Here is a 22,116-nt window from a genome sequence, read left to right as displayed (position 1 = left end):
TATTCTTGCAGTTGATTATTGAAATTTCTAAGAATTCTGCGAGTCACTAAAAAAAAGTCTGTAATTAAGTCTATTGATAAATATTACGAGTATACCGCAACATCAATTTTGTAAATGGAAATTTTCAATTAAGTAATTTCATTTCATGATCAAATGTTTTCCAACTGTTTCTAAACATTATTGATTCAAAAGAACATTTTAATTGCAAATGGGTTTTTTAATATTATAGGAAATAACTCTGTTCTTAAAAGTTTTCTATCGTTATATACAATTTGTAAACTTTTTCAAGCTTTGAAAGAGGTAAGAAAAATGAAATACATAATGGGCAAAAAAAACTTAGAATATCTTAATCTTTTAAATAATTGTGTTTTGATTTTAAAAACACGAAAGAAAATATAGAAGATTTTAGGACAATTAAAAGATTTTTTAGGAAAACTGAATGATTTCAAATGGTATTTTGAAGGTTTTAAAGTAATTTAAAATTTGAAATTTTTTAGAAAATTAAAATTTTTCTGTACATTTAAAAAAAAATTGTAACAATTTTATAAAATGTTGAGTATTTCGAAAAAAATATTTGAAGCTATTTAAGAATTTTGGAAGGATGAAATTTTTTTGGTAAGATTCCTCTGGAAGTTTCTACAAATCTCTAAGTTTTGAAGGTCATTGTAAAAATGTAATTTTTTATTACAAAAATTATTTAGGAATCTCAGAATTTTTGAAGAGATTAATAATATTTAAAAACATGAATAGTTTTTCGAAAAATTATTTAAAAAATTATTTCTTCAATCTTCTGAAAGTCCTAAATATCTTTTAAGCTAACTCTAATTTTTCTTAATATTTTGTGTGTTCTGCAAAACAAAAAAAATGCATAAAAATTTTCTGCATTTTTTCGGCATATGTGAAATCTTCAAAAATGTTTTTGAAATATCTCCGAAATCTTACGAAAATTATACTTATATAACTTTAAAAAGAAACAGATAAGCGGTGATTCCTTCTTGTTAAAAATTGGAATGGGGTTTTAACCTTGTAACAAGCTATTAGGTATTCCAAATTTGTATCTTGTATTAAAAATGATTGTAATTGCAAAAAAAAAAACATTTTTAACTCTAAACTGAAGCTAAAATTAATAGCCCCGATTTTTTAAAAGTTTTTTCCCCTATTTTTAAATGCTAAATCTAATAACTTAGTTATTAGTACATATACTAAATTAGGGAATGTGAGAAGTATTAAAAGTTAAAAGAAAATTAGATATTTTTCTATTTGATTCATTTTAATCAATTTATTTATTTAATTAAAGTTCAACTAATTACTATTTAATTAGATTATATAATATGTGTTAAAGAAAGCAGTTTTAAAGAGCTACTCATCTATTTATACTGAATTTGTTTGGCGGGGAAATACATTTCTCGGACTCTCCGCCGGTTCTGCGAACTGGAGTGCTAAGAATCTGAAAGAATCGAAGGTTCCCCTTCGCCCTACCAATGTCATTTCAACAAATTGGGCGAATTTAAAACAAAATCACACTTTGCGGACTATTCTAATTTAATAATTTTAAATTGTCTGAAATATATAAAAAATTATATCGAATTATATGAATTTAGAAAATATTGTATATAAAAATAAAAAAAAAAGATCAAACAACCACTCCGTGGTCCTACTGTCAGCAACCGTCAACTAAAAATGACACCAGCTCCCAGAATATACGTGATAAATCACACCTATGGCCAAGTGTCACCGACCGTGAACTGGGTGGTATATAGTATTTATTTTTCTCGGAAATTTTTAAGTGTTGATACTTTTGTTTTACCGGATTTTCGATTCGACGCATTTTTTAAGTTTTAAATAATTTAAAAATATTTTTAAATTTTCGTTAAAAATTATTTTTTTAAATTAAAAAAAAAATAAAAACTTTCCCCGGAATTTAAATCAAAAAATTTTAATTTCTTCAAACCTTTACAAATTTTAAATAAGAATGTAAAATTTTATTTCAAAGTATTCAAATATGTGAATTTTCTTTTATATCTCAAAAGTCTTCTCGATATTAAAATTATTTGTTAAAGTTTCAAAATTATGTTTTTAATAAATTCGAATTATTCCTATTTTTTTTTAATTGTGCAAAATTATAACAATTACCTTAAAATTTTCCAGATTTCTTTTTTACAATTTTTTAAAATGTTTTAAAAAGTTGTAGAATATTCGCTCAAAATTATTCGTTGATAAATTTGATCACTTTCTTTAAAAATCTTGAAATCTTTTTAAATATTCTCTTTAAATTATCTTTAAAAATAAAAAATTGTAAATTTTCTGATGAAACTTAAGAAAACTTTTTTATCCTTTTCAAATCTTCAAAATTCTTAACAAGATTTTTCTTTCGAAATCTCAAAAAATCTATATTTCGCTCAACATTTATCGGCCTTACAGCAAATAACAAACGGAAAACATCCACTAAAATCATATTCATACAGAATGTAATTAGTCAGGTTTTCGCACAAATTAAAAATATGTTGACAATTTTGAAAGATAATGAAAGAATATTCTTCAGATTCATATGAAAATTTAAAAGGATTTTTTGTTTCTTAAAATAAATTGTTGGAGAAAATTTTAAAAGATTTATAAAAATGCTGAGAATGAACCCAAAATATCTTTGGCAATTTAAACAATTTTTTAAGATGTCAAAATTTTAAGACGAATTTGGGCGTTGAAGAATAAATATTATATAAAAAAAAAAGAATTCTCAACTATGAAGATTAATTTTAAATCAATAAAAAATAAATAGAATAGTTAAATTTTGAACTACAAAATTTGACTTGTTGAATACTTCAATTTTTAATCAAAAATTGTAAATGAAAAAATTAATTTTTATCCAAATATTTGAATTTTCAATAAAGAAAGATATCTCCATACAAGCTTTATTCTTTACAAAAGAACGAATTAAAAAAATTTCCATTTTTACATCATATTACATCAAATTAAATATTACATCAATTCATATGAATTTCGGCAATATTTCATATGAAAATTTAAAGAAAAAGATTAAACAACCACCACATGGTTCCACTGTTAGCAACCGTCATCTAAAAATGACACCAGTCCAAGCATATACTACCAACAAAAATAGTGAATTCAAAAAATATATAGTAATCTTTAAACAACAAAAAGTATTAAATTTAAATCAAAATGTTTGTTATTTTCCACCATATTTTATTTTTTTATCGTTATGTACTAAAAGAATAATTAAAATTTTGATTAATAGGCTCTTAAATTAATCTTTGAATACCAAAAAACAGCTATTTTTTCAAAATGTTTGATTGCGCATAATTTTAAAAAATCGCTCAAGATCATTCAGATACTTTTATGTTCACTTTTTAATTAACGCATCCCAGATTCACCTAGCATATATGCGAAATTACGCACTCTGATCTTTTCTACCGACATTCACAAACTGGAAAAATGCCGCCCTGTTTGACCGCTCAAGGAGAACCGTCTATCATCTATTCAGTTTATAAACTGGCCTGAGTAATTGGGGGCGCTCGATTTTAGTTCGCAAAAGCCTCAGGTAATAGGTGGCGCTGGCGAAAATCGTTCGAAATTAAATACATGGGATCGCCCAATATCTTTGGATCGCCATCTCCCACCTCATCTTTGTCTTACCCCATCTCTGCTCTTACCATCTTCGCAAAGTTTCGAAGGCGCTACGTTGAATAATGTCGGACGAAATTGAATAAATGCAATTAATATGATTAATAATCGCGTATCATTCAATCTGACAGTGGCACCGGTTTTATTTTACTAAGTAAGTTGTGCTATTGTCAATCTAAAACGGGGTTTTGCTGTGTAAATTGATTCTCTCATGTCTTCTCATTTTAGAATCGCTGAACCTCTTTCTTCACATTTGTTTACAATCTTTACAATGCGAGAAGAGTTGAAAAAAGTAAAAGTAGGGATACATGTGTTTTCAGTTTAACCACAGATTCAATCAAGAGAGTCCACATTAATTTAATTTACATTTATGGCATTTATTTACGTATATAAACTCGTTTTTGTACGATTTTATAGCAAGATTTACATAACCTCTTAATTTATTTTGTTCCAGAACTCTCGCCTAGGGCGTTTTACATTCTCATAAGTTCGAGTAAAATACAGTAAACATGGAAATTAATAACAAAACTGGGTCCGAAAAAATTCAAGTCAAGTCGCAAGAAATGAGTGAAAGTGACTGCGATAGTGGTGTGAAACAAGAAATTGAGGGTAGGGAAAAATCATTGCGTGTTTCGCATACGGTGCCAGGAATCAAACAGAAAATTATTCCTGAAAAGCCGAAGGTGCAGAGCGTGCAGAATAAAGAGGAGCAGATTGAAGAGTTCGATTCTGATGAGGAGGAAGAACTGGAAAAGTCTAAGAACGAAAATACTGTACCAAATGATTATTCCAAACATTTGACCTACGAAGGAGACATTTGCATTTATACCGAGCCAGGAACTGGAAGAAAGCTCGTTTGGAACGCAGAGGAAAATGCTTGGCGTATGTACACTTTTTATAATTAATAATTCCATGATTTGAAGAGATAAATAAGCAAGCTTTAATTCGTTCCATGTAAAAAAAAAATACTTATATACTTCTCTTCTATTCGAATTTTTTTGAAGTTGTGAATGGAATACTTTCTAGGCGGGTTTCTAAACTTAAACTCTAAAATATTAGTTTATATATAAAGAAGATATGGTAGTGTTGAACAAATATATCACGCAGTTTCGCGTCAGATTAAAAATATATTTTGTTTCCTGTTTTCTCAGGTGATCGCGATACTCCTTCGGGTGAAACTGTAGCTGCAGAGACTGATCCCACAAAAGAATATGAGCATGACGGAAAAAATTATGTTTACACGGACAAAACAACAAACCTGACATATAAGTTTGACCAGGAGAAGAACGAGTGGATTGTAAAGGATAAAGACGAAGTCGTTCAGGGAGAAGAAAAATCTGCAGAGAGCGGAAAGAGAGAAGGTCCCACCACCACCACACCGAATGCAATTTATGCTTTTGAAAATGATACGCACACGTATACAGATCCTAGCGATGGAAGTGTTTACATGTGGGATCGAAAAAAGCATGCTTGGTTTCCTAAGGTATTTAAATAGCAAATCAATTTTCCTTCTAACATCTTTATATTTGTTTGCTTTAGAAATTTATTAAATTTATCGCTTTCAAACTTAGTTGAACATAACAAAATTAAATCTTGGAATATGTAAACATTTTATCCTACTCATGTATATCTATTATGCATTTTACATTTTCATTTATATGATGAAATAGTAGTTTTTTGTAAAATTTTAATTAGTCAGTTTTCATCGAATCTCCACGTTTTGAGACCCCTGTGTTAAAAAAAATAATGATTTTTTCAAGATTTCCATAGATATCAGGAAAGTGGAACAATTTTGACCTATGAATTGGTATTCACATTTTGCTTCGTATTGGAGAAAAATTAGATTTTGAATCTTTAAAAATCATATTTCCATAATTTTAGGAATGAAAACCAATTTTTCTTTGCTTTGAATCTCAGGAACCTTAATGATCTTATGGAACATGTTATTTACATAGTCAGTGAACTAAAAAAAGACGTTTTTAAAAATAATATGTTAAAGTTCTTTGATCGAAATGCTATTTCAGTTGATTTTTTTCATCTTTTTGGAAAAATTTGTTAAATTGAACAAGATGAACATCTGGCAAGGGTATAATTTTGTAGATTTTAATAAGAGAAACAATTTTAAACTATGACCTGCTATTCATATTTTACGTCGTTTTCGAGATAAAGAAGATTTTTAATCGTGAAAAATGTAAAAAAAAAAATTTCTTGAAAACATGTAGTACGATTTTTATCTTTCTTAGCGTAAACTTAAAATAACTTGGAGGCAAACTGTTGGGTTGATCTTACTCTAGGCTAAACGTGGCCTATTTTAGAGCCGTTGCTAAAGTGCTTTAATTTTGATAATGTTAGATTTAAATTTTTTCACTTATAATATTGTGAAAGGTAATATAATTGTACGTCTAATAAACCCAAGTTAAGTGAAAAATATCATTTTTTAAACAGATATTGCATTATTTAGAAAAATATTATTGTTTTGAATTTTATCTTAAGCAAAATATCCCTTTAGCAAAATACTATGGAGACTTATCTTTAAAGTGAGCCAAAAAATTGTTTTCCAGAGTTATTTTAATTTATTGAAAAACATTGAAATTTTACGTTTTTGCAATATATATTTTTTTAAATAAATGGACATTTTGCCTTCAACTTAAATTTGCTAGACGTACAATTTGATTATCTTTAGTGCAATTTTGAGGGAAAAAACTCATGTTAACATTATAAAAATTAAAGCATTTTAGCAACAGCTCAAAAAATAGGCATTTGATTAATTTCCGCTGATATTGTACAAAAAAAGTGTTGAATATGATAATTGTTTATCCAAAATAGAATCTACATATTCACTGCAGACTTACGAAAAAAGTATAAAAACGAAGTTATTGCTTTCAAGAAGACATGCAAATTTTCTTTACCCTTTTCTGATACAACTCACTTGTTTCTTTTTAAAAATCGTAAATGATATTGAAAAATTCAAAAGACAAGTTTTCAGCCAAACTGGAAATACATGAAAAAGTTTTTAAAGAAATTAGTTCCTTTAAAAAAGTCCAATAAATTTTATCCCACCATTTTTTTATAGGACTTACCGTTTTTCTTTTAAATTTTGAAAGCGTTATTGACAAATAAAAAATTCGAATTTTTGTGAATATATCACTTATTAGGTGATTTTATAAATATACACAAAAAATCGAGCTCGAGTATGACAATGAGAAAATGCTCCTCAAGGCTTAGGTAAATATAAATAGCCTTAGGTAAATATATTATCTTTTTCACCTAAAATTAAAAAAATTAACAATCTCTTTAAAAGTAAAGGTTTCGACAGTTTTGTAATATTAACAAATAAGTTACTGTATTTGTATCAGATCTTGAGGCAAACCCAAGATTAAATATCAATTTTTTCAGGTGGATGATGATTTTATGGCAAGGTATCAAATGAGTTATGGTTTTACGGATCCTAACGCTGTAGAAAAGAATCCTAAACCTGCAGCACTTGTTATTCCAACAAAAATAGACAAGGAACAAAAAAGGCTTGAAGCCAAGCGAAAAAATCTAGAACCTCCGACTTGGTTTGAAATCGATGACAAAAACAACACTGCGATTTATGTGCAAGGATTGCCCCCCGATATTACCATGGAAGAACTAACGGAATTATTTAACAAGTGCGGTCTTCTTGCTCGTGACGAAAAAGGAAAGGACAAAATCAAATTGTACAGGGATAAGTTCGGAGAGCTGAAAGGAGACGCCCTCTGCACGTACATTAAGGTAAGAATTTTATTTTATTATTTATTGGGCTTCAAGTCATCTGTATATCAGGCAGGGTAGCCACTGGTCGGCAAACTCAAAAATTAGCCTGGGATTTTGAGCACCGGAAATTAGCCAGGAAATTTTTTGAAAACCGGACATATTTCAGGTTTTTTTTTACTTTTGCAAAAAATGCCATCTCGCTCTTTGAAAAAAAATTATTATATTCAGTGTTACCAAACATTTTCGTTGATTATATCAAAGGTCAATTTATATTTAGGATTTTTAAGTTAATGTTTTGTTAAAGAATGAATGTTCCTTTTATACTACATATATATTTAATAATTTAAAGCTTGTGTAGATGAATTTTTCAAATACTCAAGTTTCTTTTTCATTTGATAACGAAAACTTCCTTTTTATATATTTAATACAGTAATTACATAGATAAGGGGCCGTTTCAAAATTAAGTAATAGTTCAAGCGGGCGGGGGTCGCAATATTTTCCTGTGGAAGTCCTCCCCCCCCCCCCCCCCCCCCCCCCCCCCCCCCATCATCCTTCATTCATGTACGTAATTTTTGGAAATTCGAAAATGATTCAAATCGCCGTTGCTCAGGACAATGAACCCGTAAATTATATTGCTGTGAAAAAACACTTCTTATCATAACGCCATGAAAAAAACTCATCTCTATAAAATGTGATGAACAAAAATATATGTCAGTAAGCACTGTAAAAAAATACATATTGGTAAACGTAGTGAAAAAAACACGTCTTGTATAAATACTATGAAAAAAGCCGTATTATTGAATGGCCGTAATAAAAAACATATTTAATAAACACTGCGAATAGAAACCCTTTTTAAGAAACGCCGTGAGGAAAAAGTTTACTGTTGAAAACGCCATGAAAAAATATATTTTTTGTGAAAACGCCGTGAAAAATGACCTTATCCATGAAAATACCTTGATAAGTAACTTATTAAGAAGGCATCGTCCAAAAATACTGATGAAAACGCTCGGGAAGCAAATCTTTTCACATCGTTTCTTTAAGTAAATAATTAATTTTTTCTATTATAATTATAATGGTTTATTATTTTATTAATAATCAAATATGTTATATAATTTAACATTAAATGCTTGTATTTTTTAGATTAACCCTTTATTGCACGTATTTTCCTGTTCAGTGAATTTACTTGAAAATTCTTACTCGGGGGTTTTTGGGGTTGCTGATTACGAATCTGAAGTCAGAAGTTCGAGATTTTCAATTCAAGATGGCGATTTCAAAATGTTTAAAAAAGGAGTTATAGGAGCTTAAAAATATCTATTTTTGGGGGTTTGGAGTCGCTGATTACGAATCTGAAGTCAAAATTTTGAAATTTTTAATTCAACAGGTCGGATTCAAGATGGCGATTTCAAAATTTTGAATAAAGAGATATATGAGCTTGAAACTTTCTACTCGGGGTTTCTTGGGATCGCTGATTACGAATTTGACGTCAGAATTTGGAAAAATTCAAATTCAAGATAGCAGATTCAAGATGGTGGTTTCAAAATTTAAACAAAAAAAAAATATATATGTGTTTCAAAATCTATACTCAGGGGTTTTTGGGGTCGCTGATAACGATCGCTGATCTATGATTAGATTCTTGTAATTCTTCAAAATAGATCTCATATGGCCAACACTGACACCAAAATTCTGGTTGAAATATTGATGAAATTTTTAAAATGTACTCTTACTTAGCGTAATCCATAAATTTCATTAATGCTTACATTATGGAAGTCAAAGTATTTAAAATCTCATCTACGATTTCGAAGATTATCGTACCAATGTAAACTAAATTTGATCGACTAATTTTAATTTTAATTTAGAAACTTGAACTTCTTAAGCAGCGTCTCCAAAAACTCCGGGTATAGATTTTCAAGCTCGTATATCTCTTTTTTTCAAAATTTCGGAACCGGCATCTTGAATCCACCATCTTGAATTTGAATATTTATAATTTCTAAATTCAGATTCGCAATCAGCGAACTTCAAAACCCCGTTAAACAAATTTTGGAAAGAATCAAAATATTATTAGGCATACTCGTCCGCCATATTGGAGCCGCCATTTTATTTTCGGAATTTTTGACATCGGATTCGTAATCAGCGACCTCAAAAACCCGTAAGTAATCGAATTTCGCCCATTTTATGAACGTTTTCTAATTTTTGCCACCTTTTTCCAATTTTTGACCACTGTGTGGCAGCTTAAAACACACGATTTTATCTTGATATTTATTTCTAGTTTTTTGCATACTCCACCAATAATACTTTTTACGGCAAAATGATTATTATAGTTTTTTCTTGGAATAAAAGTTTAATTAAAATTTTTAACGAATATAGTCTTTTTTCATGGCTTTTTCAAAAATAAGGTTTTTTTTCTCAGCATTTACCGAAATATATATTTTTTCGTAGCATTTTCCTGAGATGTGTTCTTCTAAACGGTGTTTTAGAACAATGTTTTTTTTCACGGCGACCTAATAAACAATTTGTTTTTCACGGCGTCTTTGAAAAAGGTTTTTCTTCATAGCTTTATTTTGCAGGTCATCACTGAATAATCTTTATTAGTTGAAAATTCTACATTTTGGTTTTAAAATTAATTTTTTTAAATACTAAAATCCATGCTAAATTCTCCAATCTGTGTTTAGCTACACTCTAAAAAGTTTCATTTAATTTTATCACAAAGATCATAGGACATAAAAATACCAGAGATTACTGTGGGAAATTTACCAAAATTAGGTAGAAATAACACGATAGTATAAAATCGCACACAGATGGTAAAAAGCAATTTTGGAAGAATGGAATTTTACGTTCGCCTTGTGAAATTACAGTGACGCTGTAAAACGCCGCATGTAAAAGGTTGCGTATCCGCAATTAGCAGCCCGAGTATTTTGAATCGCCTAATGTATGTTTTAATTAAATCGAATCGTAAGAATAATAAGATATATAAATAAAAGGAGTCATGTTTTTATTAGCCAGAAAAAATTTGAGTTTTTATTTGGTTTGCTGTTACAAAACAAATACGCATCAAACAAGGTTATGATCAGTGGGAGAAATAGGCGCATCCTAATTTATATCAACTGCTGTCTAAACAGCCGTAATCTTCAAAATTATTTTTTTTCGCAAGCATGCTAAACATGCCAACAAATTTATTTAAGTAAAACACATTGCGGTTTGCCTTTGTGATGCGCTCAACCCAGCACAATCCACGATTTCAATTCTAAAATATATCCGAATGCCGCTAAAATTTTGCACAATCTTGCTACTAAAGTTACTCGGAGGCCTCGCAGGTTATCAAAAGCCATCAAGCTTTATTATTGCAAACCTCATTTATAAAATGAACAGACTATAAACTATTAACTCTATAAACAAACGTACCGTATTCATGACGGAGTGTAGGAGGAAATTCATTTTTTTCGCTCAGCTTGCCTCTCCGAACTTTTTCTTCTCTGTTTGTTTATTAATAATTTTTCTACTCAAAGCATGGAAGAACTGAAATTTTGTACATAACAATTTTTTACGCTTTGATAACTGATCAGGAAAACTTTATATTGTCTAAAACTGATGTTTAGGGACTCATAAAATACAAATAATTTGTTTATCATTCCATTTATTTGTTGGAAACAAATTTGATAAACAATTTTAAAAATAGTCTTATTATTGGTAAAATTTTTTGGTGCTAAAAGTGCTTCACATTAATGTACGAATTACATTTATTAACAAAAATAATTTGAAAGTTTATAATAACTATTGTTATAAACAATTCTTGTGGCAAAATATTATAGTTTTAGATTTTTCAAATTATTATTTCTTTCAAGCGCCAGGAAGATTTCAGATATTCCCTGAAACAATAAATGTTTAATAATGTTTGATAAAATATAACAATTTAAATTTTTGTAAATACATTAGATAAAGAAATTCAAAATTTTGGTCCTTTCGCATAGAATTTTTTTTTTACACTGGAAATATTTTAAGCTGTTGGGCGAATAACTGCTAGTCACAAAAAAATGTGAGAAGTTAACAATAACCATTGTTATGAATAATTCTCGTGACAAAATATTCAAATGTAAGGATTTATCACAATTTTTATTTTCTTTAATCGCTACAATGGCTACGGATATTCCTAAAAAATGTATAGCTTAAAACATTTTCAGTGCAAAAAAAATTTTCTATGCAAAAGGGCAAACATTTTAAATTTATTTATCTAATTTGTTTACAAAATTTTAAATTGTTATATTTTATCAAATATTATTAAATATTTATTATTTTAATGAATACCTGAAGTCGTTCTGGCTATTGAAGGAAATTATAATTTGAAAAATCTCAAATTTTAATATTTTGACAGAAAAATTGTTTATCACAGTGGTTATTATAAACTTTTAAATTATTTTTGTTATTAAATGTCACTCCTATATTAATAGGAAGCACTTTTAGCAAAAAAACATTTTTTTCATCGATAATAAGACTTTGTTCATACTTTGACTGGAAAAATTATTAATAAAAAAATAGAGGAGACAAAATTGCGGAGAGTCAAGATCTATAGAATTTAATAACCTTTAATTTAAAACAGAAAAATTTAAAATCACAAGAAAATTAAAGGCTCTGGATATTTTTAAATGAAAAAGTGTATTTCCTCCAACTGTGCTTCATGAGTACAGTACGTTTGTTTATAGATTTTAATAGCTTATAGTCTGTTTATTTTAGAAATGAGGTCTGCAATAATATAATTAACTATTTAGTTCAAAATCTCCTTTAAATTTAAATTTTTAAATAAAATTATTAGGGGCTGAACGCAGCGAGAAAAAAGCTTTCAAGATTAAAAAAACAAATAAATTATTGAACTGTATAACTGTATTTATGATGTTGGGTTCAATTTAAATATATATATACATACATTATATTAAATCCATTTTCTCATTTATCATTCGTGTCATTGACTTTTTTTCCAAATAATTCCCTCAAACATTTTAATTACAACTACCACTACTTTTTAAAAATATTTCCTTCAAAACTTGAAATTTTTAAGATTTCAAAGGAACAAAGATTCTTTACTTTGCAACTTAAGTTGTAGTCTTACATATTCTAATTATTATTATATTTACATTGGATATAATTAATATATTTTTCATTAATTTTTCTGATCATGTATATCTTTTAAATATTTTTGTCATTGAGGTCTTATTAATTTTTTCATTCGCTACATTAATAATTTCAACAATAAATAATTTTGTGTAACTTTAACAAATATTAAAATCAATAATATGAGCAAAATAAATCACAAAAATATAAAGTTCGAACTGCTTTCAAAATGTATCTCAAAATTAAATTTTATTCATATTAAACTACATATTTTCATGACCTTTTCTTTTGTTAAATAATTAGTAATAGTTACTCTTATTTTTCATATATTCTTTTTTGTTTATTTGCAAACAGCATCAAGTTTTCAATTATTTTTGCTTTTTCTTAATGCAATTGAATGAAAAAGGACAGACCTACTCTTTGTGGTGCCATCTGTTGGCTTAGTTTAACTGACATTTCCCCTCCGGATCGTAAGAAAACTACTACACAACATACACATACACGGTCGAGGCAGGGGGCTGCGTATAACAAAATTCTGAAAAAAGATTATGTTCTCCAGGATTCACCGCGCATTTCAAATAAATAATTAGTTACGAATTAAAAACAATGTAACACAATAGTAGAATGTATTCACAAAAATTCTCGGAACGTGGTTTCTTTGGGAAATTTTTCTTAAATCTTTGTTTGCGAGATCTTTTTTATTCGTTGAAATCATTGAATTATTTGAAATCTATAATTAGTAAAAAAAACTTCTGAAATGTTTTGAAACCTTTTCAAAATCTTCCAAATGTTTTAAAATCTTTAAATCTGGTGAACTGTAACATTTTCAAAGTCTTTGAAACCCTTTACATCTTTTAAAAGTTTACAAATCTTTGTGAAATTGTTATGAAATATTTAAAATTTGATAAACACGCCTTTATAAAATGTTCAAAATCCTTTAAAATCTTTGAAAATCTTTGAAACATTTTGAAATCTTTATTAATGTTTTGTAATATGGTGTATACTCAAAAACGTAGTGGCGAAACTCTTGAAAATTCCGTTATATGGTAAATAACAGAGATTTTTAAGTTAGAACATTTTTAAGTCTATTTAAAAAAAACGGTGAAAAATGTGCAACGAGTGCGGCGACCAAGGTCATTATTTGCATCTGTTGGCATCTGTCATCTTCTAAAAAATGCTTAAAAATTTGGCGAAACTCACGGAAGGTGATGTTCCAGGTGCAAAATCAGTGAACGAATCAGTAGAAGAGCACAGTATTGAGCAGCTGAAACGATGTCCTAAATGTATAAAACCACCATTAAAAGGAAAAAACTTGATTTAGTGGAAAGGTTAGTTGAGGGTTTGTATGGCAGGTATAAATATTGTCTTTTATACAAGATTCGCAGTTCAGAACTTTGTTTGAGTAAATATTTAATATTCATACAAGTATAAAATAACACAATATTATATTTTCTACTTCTCTTTTTCATGTTTAGACAATAAAAAGCCATTTGTTAGTGATTTCCTGGCATAAGGAATGTGCTAACAAATTTTCCTTCTTTCATATAAACTGGTTATAAATACATAATTATAATAGTTTTTCGTTCTCAAGTGAAAGTATTAAATAGATTTTATTTCTATCCAAAAATGTAGGAGGTTTGAAACCCCGATAACAATGCTTCATTTAATATGTAAGCAAATGTTAGCTAAGAAAGAAAATATTAATACCTGCCAAACACAACCTCAATCTAACCTTTCTACTGAAGAACTTTTTTTCTCCTTTTAAAGATCGTTTCCTATATTTTATCCATCGTTCAAGCTGTTTAACACTGCGCTCTTCCACCAATATGTGCACTAATTTTGCTCCTGGAACATCATCTTCCGTGATTTTTTTTCAGATTTTTAAACATTTTTTTGAAGACGACAGATGTCAACAAATGTAAATAATGGGCTTGCTCGCCACACTTTTCGCACTTTTTTCGCAGTTCTTTTTCTGATTATACTTAAAAATTTGTTGTCTTTAAACTCTGATTTATTTGTTATTTATTTGTGTTATTTTTATTTGCAATATTTTCCATACATTTCGACACAAAACTGTTCGAGAAATACGGAAATGACGTAAAACCCTGGCAAGTGCGCACTGTCGACGTCTGGAATAAAATGGTTTATTCTGAAGCTGAGTTAATATTGAAGATTTCAGCTAATAATTTTTATAATTTCTAAGTCAAATATCACAAAAAATGCTTACTTTAACATTCTATATATAGTAGCGGAGACGAAATTTTCAAGGTCGTTGAACACCCCCGGCTTATAAGAATAATATGCCGCTCCTTACCTCTCATCATTTGAATTGCAGATTCATCGTTGCAATTTTTATAATCATACGGATTGCAATTTTCGTTGCAGTTAGTCAAAAGCGTTTGATTCCCATATTTTATTCAGTAAGTAAAACAATAGATTTTATCTTATAACCTTCAGATATTCACTTTATTTAATTAAATAAGATCGAAGTACAAAACGATTTTGACACTCGTCAAACGTCAAATATCATTCACGTACCGTTACATTAGTGAAAACCAACTCCAATTTTTATGAAAGTACTTAATGAACGCCCCGAATGTATTTATGAACAATTTTAATGTTATGTTACATTTTTTTTTAATTCGTAATTAATTATTTATTTGAAATGCGTGGTGAATCCTGGGGAACATAACCTTTTTTCAGAATTTCGTTATACGTATATTTTGCGCACGTCTTCTGAGTCTCGAAGCCAGGCTGTGGTCACTCAATGCTTTAGAAGTGCAGACCTATAATCGACGGTGGTGCCATCAAACGAGCCCGCAGGTTTTTAAGATAAGATAATAGATGCTCGTGGTTATATCCAGATGATTTGTAGATAATGTAATTAAAAAACATAATAAATTGAAAAAGCAAATAGAAAAACAAAAAAATAACATAAATAATTACCGGAATAATTATATATTTCTGCTTGTTTTTCTGTTGCTTTTTTCATAAAAACGTGTTCTAAGGAAAAAAGAAACACGATGGTAGTATGTTTGAAACCAGTTTTCATTTAAATTTTGTAATAATTTTCAACATCAATTTCCTCATCAGCAGTTCTTAATGGGTTAGGTTTGACATGTGCCGACGTTCGGAAAACAATAAAGAGTAAGAGAGATAGATCAAACTTTGACCCCTGAGCGACGTGTAGCGAGGGAAAGTAATACAGAGCCATCTAACGAGCCCGCAAAACAGGATCAAAGTATGTGTCTTCACGGTTGCCTAGATTAGTGACACTGTCCACTAGATGCATTCGGGTTCATTCTAAAATGTTCCTTAAATTGTTTTGCGTTAAATTGTGGAACAATTCTTTCTGAAAATCAAATTATTCTAATAGACGTTTCTCTCGGGCATCGGACTTTCATAGAAAATTCCATTAAAATGTCTGCAATTTCCGCCTCATTATCACTATCCGCATTATTACTTTCCAAAATAGTTGCAAACAATCGTTTGCAACAATAACTGGTTTGATGCATCTGCAGCAACAATTATTTTCTTCTGCTGGCTCTCCATTGTATGTTCTTAAATATAAACATAACCTGGCAATATTTGTATTCGCGGCATGATTCGCGCCAAATCCTTTCACATGCAACCGTTCAAAGAACATCACACTTCGCAGTTCGCTTTCGTAAACCGCGCCCCTTTTCCAGGCTCACTCGATGAGTGCACTTGGTGAGAAACCTGAACGAACCCTAGGGAGAGTTGTGTCACCACTTACTCCGCTTCTGAATGGTGCCGCGAAAGCGGAATCGGATGTTTTGAAATTGGCGCGATTTTCAAGTCTTTAATGTTCAGGCATTGGTAGAATAGTAAATAAATATAATAAAAATAATAATGTAGATGTACTAATGAAGAATGTTTGAAGAGAGAAAAATCTTTTTTTTTACACACACTTAAAAAAAAACTATTATTTAAGACTGTTGTATAAAGGCTGTAACATCTAATCAATAGTAAGTAGAATAACAATAATATTAATTTAGATTTCTTCATTGAAGGTTATTAAAATGTTCAAAATAATTTTTTTAATCACATGAATTTTTACAATATTAGTTAATGAATTCGCTAAATCAAATTTTATACTATAAAATTTCAATTTTTACGAAAAAAACTGAATATGAGGCAAAACATGGGGAAAAATTTCTAATTGTATTGTTTGTGAAGTAAAGTAAAGAAATTGAATTCTGAGGTTACAGTATTTTCTTCAACACGTTTTGATTTAATTGTTTCGACTAAAACTAAATTTAATTCAATCATAGAGAAGGTAAAAATAAAGATCACATTAATGTAATATTTTTCAAAAGAGAGTTGAGAAATCAGAAATAAAAGAAGTATTTTTATGAGGTCAAAGAACCTTTTTTTAACAATAAGTACGTTTAATGTTTTTTAGTCCTAAAAACTTTTTTTTTCAAATAAGTATTTCAGAACAATAGGTAAACAGTAAGAAAGGATTTATGATACAACTAAAGTTTAAATTACATGAATATAGTAGAAAAGTTTTCACTGCTGATTTGTTCTAATGATATTTTAATTACAATTTTTTTAATCATACGATAAATATCACAGATAATTCATGCTTCAGGCAAACTCTCATTTGAAATTACATTTAAATTGTTCCATTTCCTGGAAAGTATCAAACGTAGCTTCGTTGACGTAGAAGAGCGAGTTTTCTTTATATTATTCATTAAAAAAGCTTAATTTTAGAGTTCTCCCTAGAGGAACTCGAGTGTTAACAGTCTAAAGTCTCCAAACTCGTTTTGTGTTGACACATAACGCCGCTATGTTCACGTGGCTCTATCTTTCACCTGCGAGTATGCATTGAAATTGCAATAAAGATCAGAATCCAGCAGTGGCCCTACCTTGTGATGCAATATCAATGTCGAAATAATGAGAAATGTGGAAATTTTTGAAATGATAAATCGATATTTGATATCGATATCTTCATACCCGATATATCGTTATTCTTAAATAACTAAAAAAGTATCTGCCCCGTCGTAGAGATCTTCTAGGGAGAGTTGGGATACGGTACCCCCACCACTCGTCTAGGTCCAACCGGAATACGGAAGTCGTCACAAAACGCATGCGCTTTGGTGCTGATTACAAAGGCAAAATAACCTCAACTCAATTTTTATAATCGAGCAGAATCAATGGAAATATTTTGCAAAAAATCCAAGACGTCGAAATGTGTGGATTAAGGACATAAATGAAAGAAATCGAAGAAAAAGTAAAATGCGTACTTGCTGAAAGTGCATTTAACTATATTTTCCGATCGTGGTACCCTATCATTTCTAAACCAAATAATGTAAATTTTTCCCATATTTTTACCGAAATTTTAAGCTGTAAAAAGCGATCGTATTTTGACGTGTCACAATATGAGAAAAAGGGTTTTAAGAACCTTTTTGCTTTTTTCGTAAAGCTATTGAAAATTATTTGTACAGAATTTTGTATACTTTTACCGTATACTTGAAGGGCCGGAGGCAATTATCTTAGCGCTCAAACACGCGGAGAAGTATTGTCCGCAGAGCCAATTTGGAAGATTGTTTAAATTTGATTTTTGGCAGTTGATACTTGTAGAGAATTTTAGTTCGCATCCTTTTTGTTTGGCGATCAAATTTTTACGTTGTTTAGTTTTTATGTTATTTAAGGAAAACTACATTTTTCACCGAAATAAAATTTAATACCTTTTTGCGTTCAACTCGCCAGATCTTCGTCGGGAATTGATATTTTTTTCTTGAAAATTTTGTGTAACATTCTTGAACATACTTTGTGACTGTTAGAGTGATCACGAACTTGAAAAAATATTTTAGGGCCGTGTAGTGAATTAAACAAAATATTTTCTTCGGAATCTAGGATGCATACATACAAACGAAAATGTTGTGTGAGGAAGTTTCGAATTTTGAAAACGTCCAGTGAGGAAAATGTTCCTTAGGGATCAAAGAAGTTTTCCCAAAAAGTTTGAGATCTTCAGTCATTAGGGGAAAAAAAGTGAGGACGATGTGAAAATTATGTACAGCGTGCTGCGTTCGATTCGGATCGAGAAAACATAGCGCGGCAGTGAAAATTCACAACGCAGACATGTTTATTGTTGATATATATTGCTTGTTTCATTTTATCATTCACAAAGTTAAACTTAACCATCTAAACATTAACTAATCTTATTTCTATAAGTTTTTGCAACATTTCGCTCCCATGTTCCTTCATTTTTCGGCTTTCCACCATCTTGTTGATTGAGTAGTTAGTATATTTTACGTATTTATATCTTCAGAACGATAGATACGATGCTTCCTCTAACGCCACTTGCAGAATACTGAGTTTTGAAAAGTTTCGAGCAGAAAAGTTTGTTGATAAACAATCTTTTCCAAATTTTTTGTTCGTACGAGAGAAACCATCCATTTGTTTACTGTCGTGTGCCGCCGTCTCATATTTTCTCGATTCGAATCGAATGCAGCACGCCGTACATAATTTCCACATCGTCCTCACTTTTCTCGCCTGATGACTAAAGATCTAAAACTTTTTGAAAAAAAATTCTTTGATCCCTAAGGAACATTTTTCTCACTAGAAGTTTTCAAAATTCGAAACTTTCTCACACAACATTTTCGTTTGTATGTATGGATCCAAGATTCCGAAGAATGTTACATAAAATTCTCAAGAAAAAATATGACTTCCCGACGAAGATCTGGTGAGTTGAACGCAAAAAGGTCCTGAATTTTATTTCTGTGAAAAATTTTGTTTTCCTTAAATAATATAAAAACTAAGAAACGTATAAATTTGATTGCCATGCGAAAAAAATGCGCAATAAAATTCTCTACAAGTATCAACTGTCGAAAATCAAATTTGAGCAATCTTCCAAATTTGCTCCGCGGACAATACTTTCCGCGTGTTCAAGTGCTAAGGTGGTTATTGCATCCGACCTTTCACTTCTTTATGTGATACATGTATTCTAGATCGAAGAAATATTTAGTTTTGATATTTAATAAATACAATAAAAATATTTAAGTTTAGAAATTATATCCAATATCCGTGGTATCGGAAAATTTATTAATCACAATGTCATCATTTTTAATTAAACAGAATTGTTGCACAATTCCCTCTGTTCGATTTTCAGTACTTAAAAATATTTATGTCACGGTTTCTTATTATGTATTTATTTAAAAAGAAAAACGGAAATAAATTTGATTTGAAAATCGCACTCTACAGATGACTTCCGTATTGCGGTTGGACCTACCAATCAGAAACGACTCTCAGTCTTTCCAACTCTCCCTTGTGGATCTCTACTCCCTCGCTAAGTCTGAGGTGTTATTAATATTGAAATGTATATATTAGGTGTTTCAAAAAACGCTTTTTGAGCAACAGGGCAAGACCCTCCCCCCCAGTTTCCACTTCCGGAGAAAGAATATCCATAATTGTTTTTTTCGAAATTCGAATATTAAGACGTGCCACACTTAGAAAATTATCGATTTTCTCAGTTTTAGGTTCCCTCGGATTTTTTTCTGGAATAATAAATATTTTGTCTAAAAATTTTGGGAAATGATGGCGAACATGCTAACGAACGTCCCTGCACACTTTTTTTGAGGGTTAATTAAAAAAAATTGATTTTGATAAATCTGATTAATTTGCATGGCGCTTAGGAATTAGTATCGATTTTGTCAATGCTAGATTCCTCCGGCTTTTTCCCAAGATTAATGAATATTTTTTCTTCAAAATCTGAGGAATGATAGCAAATATGCTAACGGACGTTCCTGCACACTTTTTTGTGGGTTAATTCCAAACAATTTGATTTTTCTAAAAACGCCCTGATGGACCGAATGAACCGAATTGAGCCTCTACGAAGTATCCGTAAAGGCCCCATTGGGTCCCCTTCTGTTCCTTTTTGAAAAACTAAAAAAAAACAGCAAAATCAACTTTTAAATTGTTCACGGAATAATCGCAATAGTTTTTTTTTTTGCAACGGTAAAAAATAATAAAAAATATAAGACGTATAACGCCTGTTGACTGCTACACTTCAAACCCGTCATCTGTAAGTAGCAGTTAACAGGCGTTATAGATCTTAAATTTTTACCGCTGCAAAGAAAAGTATTGCGATGACTCCGTGAGTGTCCAATAGAAAATTTAACGTAGAATCCGAATTTCTACAGTTTAAAAGTTGATCTTGCTGTTTTTTTGAGTGTTTTAAAAAGGAACCGAATGGGGACCCAATGGGATCTTTACGGGTACTTTGTAGAGGCTCCATTCGGTTCCTTCGGTCTGTCAGGGCGTGTGTGTAAATTTCGAGTTTATGTTTGTTATAATTCTTTCCCATAATTATTCTAGAGTGCTTACCGACATCATCGGTACAACATTATCGGAATGACTGAGAGCTGAAAAATGACCCTAACCTCAAAATTATGCACATGCATAAAATTCGTATTTAGCACAATATTTTTTTTTATTATCCCTCAAAAAAGAGTCCAGGGACGTCTGTTATGATTTTTTATAGCATCTCCGAATTTAGTTAAAATTTTTTTTCATTTTTGTGGAAAAAAGCCGGGGGAACTGTACTCCATTTAATTAACATGGGGAAATTTGGAGTTTTCGAAAAATTGAACTCATGTTCCAGGGGTTCCTCGAAACGTGCCAAGTTTTTTAGGGATTTAAGAGGAGTGCCTGCGAAATGAAACCACACTAATAACTTTAATTTACAACCCACCCTCACCCTCCCCACGGTGCCCCAAATATGACCCAAAAATAAAAAAACTACATTTTTACGTATAATTGTTACTTTTTAGCAATTTCCGTCGTCTTTTTCATACAAATAATTCCTAATGGACAATTTGAATATTTATCATGTCTTTTTAAACAATCTTAAATTGTTTAAATAAATGACAGTTATTTATTCCCAACAAATGTAAAAAATAATCGGGTTTTCTGATTGAAATGTCATTGTTTGGAGCAGTAAGAATTTCTAAAAACATTATGTAATTGTTTAAATAATGATTTATTGTCTATTTTCAAAATGTCTCAAAATTGAGCCAGAGATATGAACTTTCTTTCTAAATTAGTATCCTATGCTACGTTTTGTTGAATAATTACATAATTTTGATACATTTCTCTTAATCTTTAATAAATCTGTATTTGTTTAAATAATTTTGATTTTCTAAAGCAGTTTGTTTTGATAACTAAAAAATGGAATCAAATAGAATAGAAAATAGAATAGAAAAGAATACATTTACCACTTTTTAATTGCTCAAACAAATATAATTTGTTCAACCCTTGTGTTGCCACCCGGGTATCCGGGTACCCATCGGCATACGTTTTGTTAAATAAATTTTTTTCTAATAAAGATAGGCCGAATGCTTTTCGAATCAGCATAATGTAATTGATTCTCTATCGAAATTTGCATTGCACATATTTTAGAAATTTTTTAGCTTGAAATATTTTGCAATAAAAAAAAAGCACGGTGGAGCCACCCGGGTACCCCGACAGAAAAAGCATGATTTTCTTACAGTATATCATAAAAATAAAGTTTGTTATACAGTCTGTCAAGTTAAAGCGTGGGTGGCTTTACTCGCAGTCGGTAAGGTGTATCGACATGATTTTGGTGTCAAAATATTAAGAAGAGCTCCC

At 29.9% G+C, this 22,116-nt stretch overlaps 1 protein-coding gene across 1 annotated transcript in view; it reads left to right on the top strand.

The window, feature by feature from the left end:
- Positions 1-3,643: 3,643 nt before the first annotated feature.
- LOC117179507 (HIV Tat-specific factor 1 homolog) overlaps positions 3,644-22,116 on the top strand; it is a 282,439-nt gene continuing 263,966 nt past the window's right edge. The window contains exons 1-4 of the mRNA XM_033371377.1: positions 3,644-3,793; positions 4,094-4,521; positions 4,791-5,122; positions 7,036-7,395. Of these exons, the coding sequence (XP_033227268.1) occupies positions 4,149-4,521; positions 4,791-5,122; positions 7,036-7,395 (1,065 nt within the window). The 5' untranslated portion in view covers positions 3,644-3,793; positions 4,094-4,148. The remainder of the gene's footprint in view (positions 3,794-4,093; positions 4,522-4,790; positions 5,123-7,035; positions 7,396-22,116) is intronic.

Source organism: Belonocnema kinseyi, chromosome 9 (genome assembly GCF_010883055.1).
Source record: "Belonocnema kinseyi isolate 2016_QV_RU_SX_M_011 chromosome 9, B_treatae_v1, whole genome shotgun sequence".
NCBI lineage: Eukaryota > Metazoa > Arthropoda > Insecta > Hymenoptera > Cynipidae > Belonocnema > Belonocnema kinseyi.
Note: the sequence above shows the minus strand (reverse complement) of the source record. Positions and strands in the feature narration are given on the sequence as shown.